At 46.6% G+C, this 11,985-nt stretch overlaps 2 protein-coding genes across 2 annotated transcripts in view; both read left to right on the top strand.

Annotated features, from left to right (window-relative positions):
* Positions 1-223: 223 nt before the first annotated feature.
* Positions 224-6,421, top strand: LOC105978634 (protocadherin gamma-A11). Its single transcript, XM_013004705.3, has 2 exons — positions 224-2,653; positions 6,257-6,421. The coding sequence occupies exons 1-2, from the start codon at positions 224-226 to the stop codon at positions 6,419-6,421; spliced, it is 2,595 nt and encodes an 864-aa protein (XP_012860159.3).
* Positions 6,389-11,985, top strand: part of LOC101661762 (protocadherin gamma-B2) — a 7,611-nt gene continuing 2,014 nt past the window's right edge. Inside the window, 1 exon segment of the mRNA XM_045284729.1 lies at positions 6,389-8,342. Coding sequence (XP_045140664.1) covers positions 6,482-8,342 — 1,861 coding nt within the window. The 5' untranslated portion in view covers positions 6,389-6,481.

Genomic DNA, 11,985 nt, shown 5'->3' with positions numbered 1-11,985 from the left:
TCAGGGAATGAATGGGAAATTGGGAGCGATCGAGTCCCTCCCTCCCCCACCACTGCGGCACAAAGCGGAATGATGGATACTTACAGATTCTGAAGCTGGAATCTGAACATACTTTCCTGCCTTTTCTAATACAATCTGGGTGCGATCGGCCTGGGACTTCGTAGATACACAGACTCAGAAAGAAACCGACACAAGAAACGGCCTGATATTGGATGTCATCGCCATGGCGGATTGGCTCCAGCGCCTGGACCCCTGCGGGCTGGTCCTGCTGTGCTTTTTCCTGGGGACGCTGAGGGGGTCCGGGGCCGGGCAGATCCGATACTCTGTGGCGGAGGAGACAGACAAAGGCTCCTTCGTGGGAAACATCTCCAAGGACCTGGGACTGGAGCCCCGGGAGCTGGCGGAGCGCGGCGTGCGCATCGTCTCCAGAGGTAAAACGCAGCTTTTCGCTTTGAATCCTGGAAGCGGCAGCCTGGTCACGGCGGGCAGGATAGACCGCGAGGAGCTCTGTGAGATGGTTTCCGCTTGTCTTTTAAATATAGAGATCCTTGTGGAAGACACCTTGAAGATATACGGTGTGGAGGTGGAAATCATGGACATCAATGATAACGCCCCCAGCTTCCGGGAAGAGGAAGTAGAGATAAAAGTCAGTGAGCACGCAACTCCAGGATTGCGACTTCCCCTTCCTAATGCTAAGGATCCAGATGTGGGAGTGAACTCCCTCCGGAGTTACCAGCTCAGCCCTAATAGTTACTTTTCCTTGCATGTGCGAGGCGGAAGCGATGGGGTCAAGAATCCAGAGCTAGTGCTGGAGGGGGCTCTGGACCGGGAGAAAGAGGCTGCCCACTTGCTCCGCCTCACTGCCTTAGATGGAGGAGATCCCGTCCGCAAGGGCGCTGTTCCCATTCGGGTGGTGGTGCTGGACGTCAATGACCACTTCCCGAAGTTTACACAGTCCGTGTATCGCGTGAATGTCCCTGAGAACCTCAGCTCCGGATCGCGGGTGCTCGTGGTGAATGCAACTGATCCAGACGAAGGAGTCAATGGGGAAGTGACGTATTCATTCCAGAATATGGAAAGCAAAGCTTCCAAAATCTTCAAGTTAGATTCTCGAACTGGAGAAGTTCTAATACAAGGCTCCCTGGATTATGAGAAATATAAATTCTATGAGATAGAAATTCAAGGCCAAGATGGAGGAGGTCTGCTGACCACGGCCAAGTTGTTGATCAGGGTTTCGGATGTGAATGATAATGCTCCGGAAATAACCGTCACCTCTGCTACTAATTCATTGCTAGAGAACGCTCTGCCAGGTACAGTCGTTGCACTTCTTAATGTGCAAGATCAAGACTCTGAAGAAAATGGTCAGGCTTCCTGTTCCATTCCTAATAATTTGCCTTTCAAATTAGAAAAGACTTATGGAAATTATTTCAAGTTGGTAACCAACAGACCACTGGACAGGGAGCAGGTCCAGAGCTACAATATAACATTGACAGCCACGGACCGGGGAAGTCCACCCTTGTCTACTGAAACTCCTATCTTCCTCAATGTGGCCGATGTCAATGATAATCCACCGGCTTTCCTTCACTCCGCTTACTCTGCCTACATTCCTGAAAATAATCCCAGAGGTGCTTCCATCTTCTCTGTGACAGCCCACGACCCAGACAGCAAAGAGAACGCCCAAGTCATTTACTCTCTGGCAGAGGACACTATCGAGGGGACGCCCCTGTCCTCCTACATCTCGATCAATTCCAACACTGGAGTCCTGTACGCCCTGCAATCCTTCGATTATGAGCAATTCCGAGACCTGCGGCTGTGTGTGACAGCACGTGACAACGGGGACCCGCAGCTCAGCAGCAACGTGTCACTGAGCCTGTTTGTGCTGGACCAGAATGACAATGCACCCGAAATCCTGTACCCTGCCCTTCCCACCGATGGCTCCACTGGGGTGGAGCTGGCTCCTCGCTCTGCAGAACCTGGCTACCTGGTGACCAAGGTGGTGGCAGTGGACAGAGACTCTGGGCAAAATGCCTGGCTGTCCTACCGCCTACTCAAGGCTAGCGAGCCTGGACTTTTCTCCGTGGGCGTGCACACGGGCGAGGTGCGCACAGCCAGAACCCTGCAGGACAGAGATGCGCTCAAGCAGAGCCTCGTGGTGTCTGTCCAGGACCATGGCCAGCCCCCTCTCTCCGCCACCGTGACACTCACCGTGGCCGTCGCCGACAACATCCCAGATGTCCTGGCTGATCTGAACAGCCTAGAGTCTCCCACCAACCCTGAGGACTCGGGACTCACGCTGTACCTCGTGGTGGCTGTGACCGCGGTCTCCTGCGTCTTCCTCGCTTTTGTGATCGTGCTGCTGGCGCTCAGGCTGCGACAATGGCACAGGTCGCGCCTGCTTCGGGCTTCCGGAAGCTGCTTGACAGGCGTGCAGGGCACGCACTTTGTGGGCGTGGATGGTGTGCGAGCCTTCCTGCAGACGTATTCCCACGAAATCTCCCTCACTGCAGACTCTCGGACGAGCCACCTGATCTTCCCGCAGCCCAATTACTCGCACACGCTCATCAGCCAGGAGAGCTATGGGAAAAGCGAGCCTCTCTTAATAGCCGAAGACTCAGCTGCTGGTTTAGGCAAAAGTGATCCCAGGAATCATCAGGTGAGATTTATTTCCCATTTCCTCAAGTGCTGATATTTTGGCATGGTTTCTTTGTTGTTTTTTTCCCCCTTTTCTTTTCTAATCCTGTTATGAAAACGTTGGCAAGGGAAATATACTCACTTACTACTACTTATTTAGAGCAATACATGTGAGCTTATGTACTTTTAAATGGATCAGACTAATAATTTTTCAGAAAGGATTTGGGAGTCATTTTTAACAGTTTTATTGGCACTTAGTCCATATATCACACAATAGAGAGTCATTAAAAAATAGATTCCAAAGGACTAGCTTAGCTATAGTGACATGCTCCATATTGGATTTCAGTATTATTTTTCTACCATCAGTGTGTGTGGCTATTGTAAAACTGATTTAAAATCACCTTTTAGTTCCTGTTTCTTGAACTTCACATTGCTTACACTGTGTTTTGAGTTATAAAATTAAAACTTAGATCTATTCTACAAATATCTGCTATTTTAATGTTCCAGTTTGACCCTACCGAATCAAAAACATATTATTTTTTATAAATATAAACCTCATTCATGCACACACAAAGGCTTATAAAAGAAAATGTAGTTGAAAGATCATGGCATTTTTTTTTACCATAAGGGTACTCCCTTGAAGATTTATAGCCTGAGTTGGAATCAACTTAATGACAATGAATTTGGGCTTTGTTGTATGTGTGTGTGTGTGTGTACACTGGAGTTTATCTCTGCACATAAACTAATTTTATTTTGATTCTTAATGGCTGATAATATTTTTAGATCTAGTGAGCATTTCAGTTTTGTCTCATTTCATCTTATCAAAAGAGGCACATAGACTGCTTTTTAGTGTTAATGGCCTTTTTAAGAAAAGGAAATATGTTGTTGGATGCCACTGAGTCACTTCCAGCCTATAGTGACCCTGTGAACAGCAGCAACGCGGCCCAGTTCCTTCTGCACACTCTCACCATGGTTCCTATGCCTGTGCCCATTGTTGTAGCCATTCTGTCTGTCCATCTTGTCCAGGGTCTTCCTCTTTTTGGCTGCCCCTCTACTCCTGACAACATGTCCAAAGTACATGAAGCAAAAATCTCACCATCCTTGGCTCTAAGGAGCATCCTGGCTGTACTTCTTCCAAGACAGATGTCTTTGTTCTTTAAGCAGTCCATGGTATTTTCAATGTTCTTTAGCATCATGATTCAAACACATCAATACTTATTAGGTCTTCCTTAATCAACATCCAAATTTCACATGCATATGAGGCAATTAAAAATACTGTGACTTGGGTCTGCCTTAGTCCTCAGAAAAACCTCCTAGTTTTTCAACACCCTGAAGAAGAAATATAGAACTCATTAATTTTCTTAAGTTACAGATATCTCGTAATTACCATTGTGAAGTCATTAGGTGGTTCTCAAGAAATAATTGAATTGCTGATCTATGTTATTACCATTCATTTGTGTGCTATTTGTATGTGTATGTGCTGAGTTTTTAAAATGTAGTCAATTCACGTGTCACATATAGAATTAACTACTTTGATCCAGTGTTTCTCAGAAGTTATTTCCATATGTCAAAGATCCATAGATTTTCCAGATTTATTCAAATGGAAAAGTTTGTGAAGATAAGAGATAGGATGGGGTTTTGACCTTAAATAGATGGATTTTGCTGGTATTCTTCTAGCTATTTTCCCCCCAATGTGCCTGGTAGTCATTAATTTTCCCAGTCTTCATACGTTCATTTTGTGTCTTATGTTAAGTACAATCAAGTCTTATATTCAGGACCAACCTGTTCCTGAAGCATGCTGGTTACCTCTTCATATTATCTGAGTCCATTTCTAAGGACTTGAGGGCAGGAGACGTCTCTCAGTTGTTCATTCACAGGAATCTTCATCCATTCACCACAGGACCCTCACATTCCTCCTAGATATTTGGCCCAATTACTTACATATTCATATTATGTCTCAAGTCTACCTTTCTCATTTTAGTAGGTAACTGTTGAACTGTAACTCGAGTCTCTAGTGCTTGGGCAAAAGAATTTTAACTATAGGAGAGAAGAGTATTCTAAAACGTCTAATTTTGTCTTGAAGCTATGTAAGAAGTGTATTTTGAGCATCTAACAGAAATAAGTATGTTTATGAAATTTCAAAATGAGAAAATATACTTAAGATATTGTGTATGAACTGGAATTCAATAGATAAAAAGAATATAAGGTACTTGGCTGGAAGAGAGAAATTGTTCGATTTTTCCTTTTTTTATATATATAGCTAGCAACCAAGATCTTGGGGAGAAAAAAGGAAGGGTTGCCTTTGAAACTTGATATTAAGGTTATTTTGGCTTAGAGGTCATATAAAGTTCTATTAAGGAATAACACATGAGGTTAAAAATAAAGCAACTTCATATTTCAGGGCATTAAATCCCTATAGTAATCTACTGGGGTATATGCCTTATATTCTTTTTTTATGATGAAAGTTTAAGGGACTTATCAATTGTTATCCTAACTATCTTTTATAAGTAACTAGGAAGACAATTCTATGGTACCAGCCGTCCTTACCCTGATCTGTCATATCTAGCTTCTATCTCCTCCAGTTTCCTCTAATAAGAAGAGAGGAAAATTACCCACACATCAGGTTGAACATAAGAATGGATGACATTTCATGACTGTCAAAATTTCTCCATACCACTTGGTGGGGCTATTTTCCTTTGTGGTATCTGTTCAAAGTCTGGAGAAAGATCTTACCTGGTTTTTCTTTCTTTTCTTTTTTTTTGCCTGGTTTTTCTAAAGTGTGCATTGTCATTGATTAGAAGAAGACAACGTTGCTTTTGTTAATCATTTTATTAGGGGCTCATACAACTCTTATCACAATCCATACATACATCAATGGTGTAAAGCACATTTGTACATTCATTGCCCTCATCATTCTCAAAACATTTGCTCTCCACCTAAGCCCCTGGCATCAGCTCCTCATTTTCCCCTCCTTCCCCACTCCCCCCTTCCTCATGAACCCTTGATAATTTATTATTTTGTCATATCTTGCACTGTCTGACGTCTCCCTTCACCCACTTTTCTGTTGCCCGTCCCCAGGGAGAAGGTTATATGTAGATCTTTGTAATAGGTTCCCCATTTCCACCCCACCCTCCCTCCACCCTACCGGTATCGCAACTCTCACCACTGGTCCTGAAGGGATCATCCGCCCTGGATTCCCTTTGTTTCCAGTTCCTATCTGTACCAATGTACATCCTCTGGTCTAGCCAGATTTGTAAGGTAGAATTGGGATCATGATAGTGGGAGGGGTGGGGCAGGAAGCATTTAGGAACTAGAGGAAAGTTGTATGTTTCATCATTGCTACACTGCACCCTGACTGGCTCCTCTCCTCCCTGTGATCCTTCAAGGGGATGGAAGACAAAGTTTTAACCTGCCATTACTGATTTTTGTTGTTGTTGCCATTACTGAATTAATGAGCCTTCTATAAGATCTCATCTTTGTGGAGGCTTCTTGGGCAATAAGCATTTGGAAAACGGTGCATTCAAAATTAATAGCCTACCTAGTTCTCTATGCATTGGTCCAACGCTCTATGAAAACCGAATCTCATTGAATTTGCAAAGGCTCCTGGCTGCAATTTTCTAAACAGACTCTGAGCGCCGCTATTGGCCAACACGCTGTCACAGGTGGAGCCAGATCTACCCGGAAGGTTTTCTGCGCAGTCGCAGAAGCAAGTGGCAAACTAGGGAGCGGATTCTTGCGCTCTCCTCGGCAAATCTGGCTCCGGAATGCGTGCTGGGGTGTTCTCAAGTGAGCAGCCTTGATTTGACGGGGTGGTGGAAGAGCATCTGAGGCTGCAGAGACCGCGAGGAGAATGGCGGCAAGTCGGGAGCAGAGGAGCAGGATCCGGTGGCGGCAAGTACTCTTTCTCTTCCTGCTGCCGTTGTTCTGCGCGGCGCTCTCGGAGCAGATCCGCTACTCTATTTCCGAAGAAATGGCCAGAGGCTCGGTGGTGGGGAACCTCCCTGAGGATCTGGGGCTGCCAGTACGGGATTTATTGGCCCGAAACCTCAGAGTCAGTGCGGAGAAACAATACTTTACCGTGGACGTAGAGAATGGGAACATCCTTGTCAGTGATAGAATAGATCGGGAGTCGCTCTGTCCTCAGGAACCTCTGTGTGTCCTGCCCTTAGAAATTGTAGCGGATAATCCCCTAAATGTTTTTCACATAAACGTGGTAATAGAAGATATAAATGACAACCAACCACACTTTCCTCGAGATAGCACTGTTTTACAAATCAACGAATTAGCAATTCGGGGCTCACGGTTTGGCCTGGAATCTGCTATAGATGCAGATGTAGGACACAACTCTCTACAGAGTTACCAGCTCACTGCTAATGAGCATTTCTCTCTGGTGGTGAAAGACAAGACTAAAGGCAAGAACACCCCAGAACTGGTGTTGGAGAAGCCCCTGGACCGGGAGCAGCAGAGTTCCCATCTCCTGATCCTAACAGCCTTGGATGGGGGCCACCCAGTCCGAACGGGCACCGCCCAAATCCGGATTGAAGTCTTGGACGCCAACGATAACCCCCCAGTGTTCAGTCAGGACGAATACAGAGCCTGCATTCCTGAAGGTGTGCCCCCAGGCACCTCTGTGCTCAAAGTGACCGCCACCGACAGGGACAAGGGCATCAACGCTGAGATTACCTACTCTTTTAAAACGCTACGAGAAGATATCGGAAATACGTTTATCCTAGACCCTCGAAGTGGAGAAATCAAATCCAAAGAGCTCCTAGACTTCGAGATCAGAAGTAGCTATACCATGAGCATAGAAGCGAAGGACGGTGGAGGCATGACCACCGAATGTAAAGTGACCGTAGACATTCTAGATGAGAACGACAACGCTCCGGACGTGGTGTTCACTTCTGTAGTCAGTTCCATTCGAGAGGATGCAGAACCTGGGACGGTGATAGCTCTGTTCAAAACGCATGATAAAGATTCTGGGGGAAATGGGGAAATAGTTTGCCTCCTGAAAGAAGACGTTCCTTTTAGAATAGAATCTTCTGCCAGTAATTACTACAAACTTGTAACAGAAGGGGCCCTAGACCGAGAGCAGACACCAGTTTACAACATCACCATCACAGCCACTGACAGAGGCCAGCCGCCCCTCTCCTCCAGCACAAGCGTCACCCTGCACGTCTCGGACGTCAACGACAACTCCCCAGTGTTCACCCAGACTTCCTACGTGGTCCACGTGGCTGAGAATAACCCTCCCGGCGCCTCCATAGCACAGGTCAGCGCCTCCGATCCAGACTTGGGGCCCAACGGCCGCGTCTCCTACTCCATCGTAGCCAGCGACCTGGACCCGCGGGCGCTGTCGTCCTACGTGTCCGTGAGCGCGCACAGCGGGGTGGTGTTCGCGCAGCGCGCCTTCGACCACGAGCAGCTGCGCGCCTTCCAGCTGACGCTGCAGGCGCGTGACCAGGGCTCGCCCGCGCTCAGCGCCAACGTCAGCCTGCGCGTGCTGGTGGGCGACCGCAAAGACAACGCGCCCAGAGTGCTGTACCCCGCGCTGGAACCTGATGGCTCCGCTCTCTTCGACATGGTGCCGCGCGCCGCGCAGCCTGGCTACCTGGTCACCAAGGTGGTGGCGGTGGACGCAGACTCAGGACACAATGCCTGGCTGTCCTACCACGTGCTGCAGGCCAGCGAGCCCGGGCTCTTCAGCGTGGGGCTGCGCACGGGCGAGGTGCGCACTGTTAGAGCCTTGGGTGACAGGGATGCGACCCGCCAGCGGCTGCTGGTCGCTGTGCGAGATGGAGGACAGCCACCTCTGTCGGCCACAGTCACGCTGCTCCTGGTCTTCGCTGACAGCCTGCAGGAGGCGCTGCCGGCCCTCAGCGATCCACCTGACTCCCAGACTGAGCTGCAGTTTTACCTGGTTGTCGCCTTGGCTCTGATCTCTGTGCTCTTCCTCTTTGCGGTGATTGTGGCTGTCGCTCTGCATCTGAGACGCTCCTCCAACACTACCTGGAGCTGTTCTCAGTATGGTTTCTGTTCTAAGACCGAACTCAGGGTTCCTCCCAATTACAACGAGGGAGCTTTGTCTTATTCCTACAATCTATACCTGGCCTCTGATTCCGGACAAACGAAGTTTAATCTTGACTCCACAGCACCGGAAATGGTACCTACAGAAGACCTCTGTAATGAAGCTTCTCTGATAGTAAGTGTTACTAAGTAGAATAACAATACGAAATCTTACTCTCATGCGTCTACTCTTGTAAGTTTCACTAGACATCTTTCATCTCCAAGGCTTGGGTTTTAAAACTAATCTTAGCAATGGCCTTCAAGTGTTTTGATAATTTTACGATATTCTTTACCCACCGGAAACAATCTTGTTTAGTGTGAGAAATTAGTGTTGTAGTACTGCGGATATGCACATATTTTTAATTGAAGCAAAACTGTTTTCTCTCCGTGGGTATATCTTCATTGGTATATTATGATCTTGAACTTAGGAATATAAGTCTTAAAAATCACCTAGTGTAAGTAGAGGAAAATGCATAAGAAAAAATTAGGGCATAGCAACTATTTGATAATAATATTCAGATACACTTGCTAAGGGTTCTTTGAATCCCACTGAGCAGATCAGTTTTAGGCTAGCTCTTTCTGATAGCTACCTGGAGATTCTCTCCCAACTCTACAGATATCACTTTATGTCTACCATCATCAGACTATAAATATAGATGCTTACATTAATGAAAGCAAAATAACCTGATGTTCCTTAAGGTGATTTTTCCCCCTCAATATTTTGCTTGGCTTCAAATTGCCAGCCACTGGAATAAGTTTGTTACCCAGGAAGAAATAAGCTTATAATGTTTATTTGTTTGCTGATTTTCTTTTGCTAAATCATCCTCAACTTAAAAACAAAACAAAACATGTATTAGTAAAGTTTTGCAACACTGCTCCTATTTCCAGGCAGTGAAGTTTGAAAAGCTTCTACTTTGTTCTGAAGCTGTTCATGGGTCTTCTTCACATGACTTCCTGACAGGAGTGATTCCAGTGATGTGGGATCACACATTTATCATTTTCAGATTTCCATATTATTGTAAAACTTTAAAAAATTAAGTGTAAACTGTCAAGAACCAGACTAAATAATTCCTCCATTAAGGCAAATTAAGGAAATTTATTTTTAAAATTTGCTTGAAATCATAATTGAATCAGAAAGTTTAAAGTATTCTATTATGTGGGTTATCAAAGTGGGAAATATCTAGAGGAATGTCCTGTAAAAGCTAGGCTGGAGTTGGTCTCAAATCAAGAGCAGTAAAATTATAAAATTAAAATAACTATTTATAACATCTTCAAATTTGTTTATAAGCTCTTTGGTTAAAAAAAAAAGAAATGAAAAGAAAATCAGAATACACCTGCAGCTACAGAATTAATCTCGGGACAATTATCTGTGTGAAAATGTCTGGGAAATAAAAAGAAGCTCCTTCAAGTTTCAACTAGAACAAACATTATGGTTCTTTGTTGACTGCACTTCCTTTCCTATTTGAAGAACAGTAGGTGGAGCTATTTAAGGAAGAAAAAGCAAAGCTCTTCCCTGTGCAAGATCGTGTAGTAATTGGTTAGGACTCTGAACACCGCTATTCACCAGTGAGGGAGAGAAAAGAGCGATCTTGTTCACCGTGCACGCGCCTATGAGGCAAAGCACCCCGACACACAGAAACTGATCAGTCATCTATCTTTGTGACTGAAGCATGTGAGTGGAGGAGCGCTGGCCCCCGTAGTCTGATGCCAAGAAACCTAGGAGATGAACTGGACTTCGGTGGTCAGGAGCTGATTTGGAAACAGTCTTCGAGGAAAGCGACAATGATTCCTGCGCATCTGTATCAGGGCTGCGAAGGGCTAATCCTACTGAGAGTCGTCCTGGGGATGCTGTGGGAAACGGAATGCACCCAGATCCGCTATTCGGTTCCGGAGGAGCTGGAGAAAGGCTCCAGTGTGGGTAATATCGTCCAAGACCTGGGGCTGGAGCTCTGGCAGCTGGCGGAACGCGGAGTTGCATTGTCTCCGGAGGTAGGACACAACTTTTTGCTTTGAGCTCCCGAACCGCAGATTGGTCATGGGGGGCAGGATAGACCGGGAGGAGCTCTGTATGGGGGCCATCAAGTGTCAATTAAATCTAGAGCTACTCCTGGAGGGTAAGGTGCAAATATATGGGTGGAGATATAAGTGCAGGACGTTAACGACAACGCCACCTCCTTCCTGGAGGGCGAACTAGAAATAAAGAGTGAACACGCAGCCACTGGGATGCGATTCCCTCTTCCCCACTCCTGGGATCCGGATATCGGGAAGAATTCTCTCCAGCGCTACGAGCTCAGTCCAAATAATCACTTCTCTATGGACGTGCAAAGCGGAGCGGATGGGAACAAGTACCCGGAGCTGGTCCTGGAGCGCGCCCTGGACCGCAAGAAGAAGGCGGCTCACTACCTGGTCCTCGCGGCTTCCGACAGGGGCGACCCGGCCCGCGAACGACAACGCACCAGCGTTTGCTCAGGCCGAATACCGCGTGAGCGTTCCCGAGAATGTGGCAGTGGGCACTCAGCTGCTTCTGGTAAATGCCACCGATCCAGATGAGGGAGTCAATTCGGAAGTGATGTATTCCTTCCGGTATGTAGACGACAAAGCGGCCCAGGTTTTCAAACTCGATCCTAAATTTAGGAACAATTTCAACAAAGGGAGAGCTCAACCACTAGGAATCTGAATTGTAAGAGATGGAGGTGCAAGCGATGGATAATGCGGGGTATTCAGCTCGAGCCAAAGTCTTGATCACAGTTCTGGACTTGAATGACAATGCTCCTGAAATACTCGTCATCTCTCTCCTTAGCTCTGTTTTGGAAGACTCCCAGAGGGACACTAATTGCCCTTTGAAATAGCAACGATCATGACTCTGGGGAAAACGGCCAGGTGATCTGTTCCATCCAAGGGAATCTGCCCTTTAAGTTAGAAAAGTCTTACGGAAATTACTACAGTTTAGTGACTGACGCAGTCTTAGATCGGCAGCAGGTTCCTAGCTACAACATCACAGTTACCGCCACTCACCGGGGAAGTCCACCTCTGTCCACAGAGACTCACATCTTGCTGAACTTGGCGGACACCAACGACAACCTTCCCTCATTCCTCGTCGTCGTACTCCACCTATATCCCAGAGAACAACCCCAGAGGCACATCCATTTTTTCAGTGAGTGCCCAGGTGACCAAAACGCCCAGGTCACTTACTCTGTCACTGAGAACATTTTGCAGGGGTCACCGCTGTTCTCCTATGTCTCCATCAATTCAGACACCGGAGTCTTGTATGCACTGCAATCCTTCGACTAC

This window comes from Echinops telfairi, unplaced genomic scaffold, assembly GCF_000313985.2.
Source record: "Echinops telfairi isolate 266 unplaced genomic scaffold, ASM31398v2 ScPeMD7_7469;HRSCAF=8507_0, whole genome shotgun sequence".
In the NCBI taxonomy this organism is placed as follows: domain Eukaryota; kingdom Metazoa; phylum Chordata; class Mammalia; order Afrosoricida; family Tenrecidae; genus Echinops; species Echinops telfairi.
Note: the sequence above shows the minus strand (reverse complement) of the source record. Positions and strands in the feature narration are given on the sequence as shown.

What these genes read in the sequence shown, in the direction of transcription:
- LOC105978634 (XM_013004705.3), top strand. Translation starts at nt 224, where the DNA reads ATGGCGGATTGGCTCCAGCGCCTGGACCCCTGCGGGCTGGTCCTGCTG. An exon ending in GTGATCCCAGGAATCATCAG is followed by an intron (nt 2,654 to 6,256) that starts GTGAGATTTATT and finishes TTTTCTAAACAG; the next exon opens with ACTCTGAGCGCCGCTATTGG.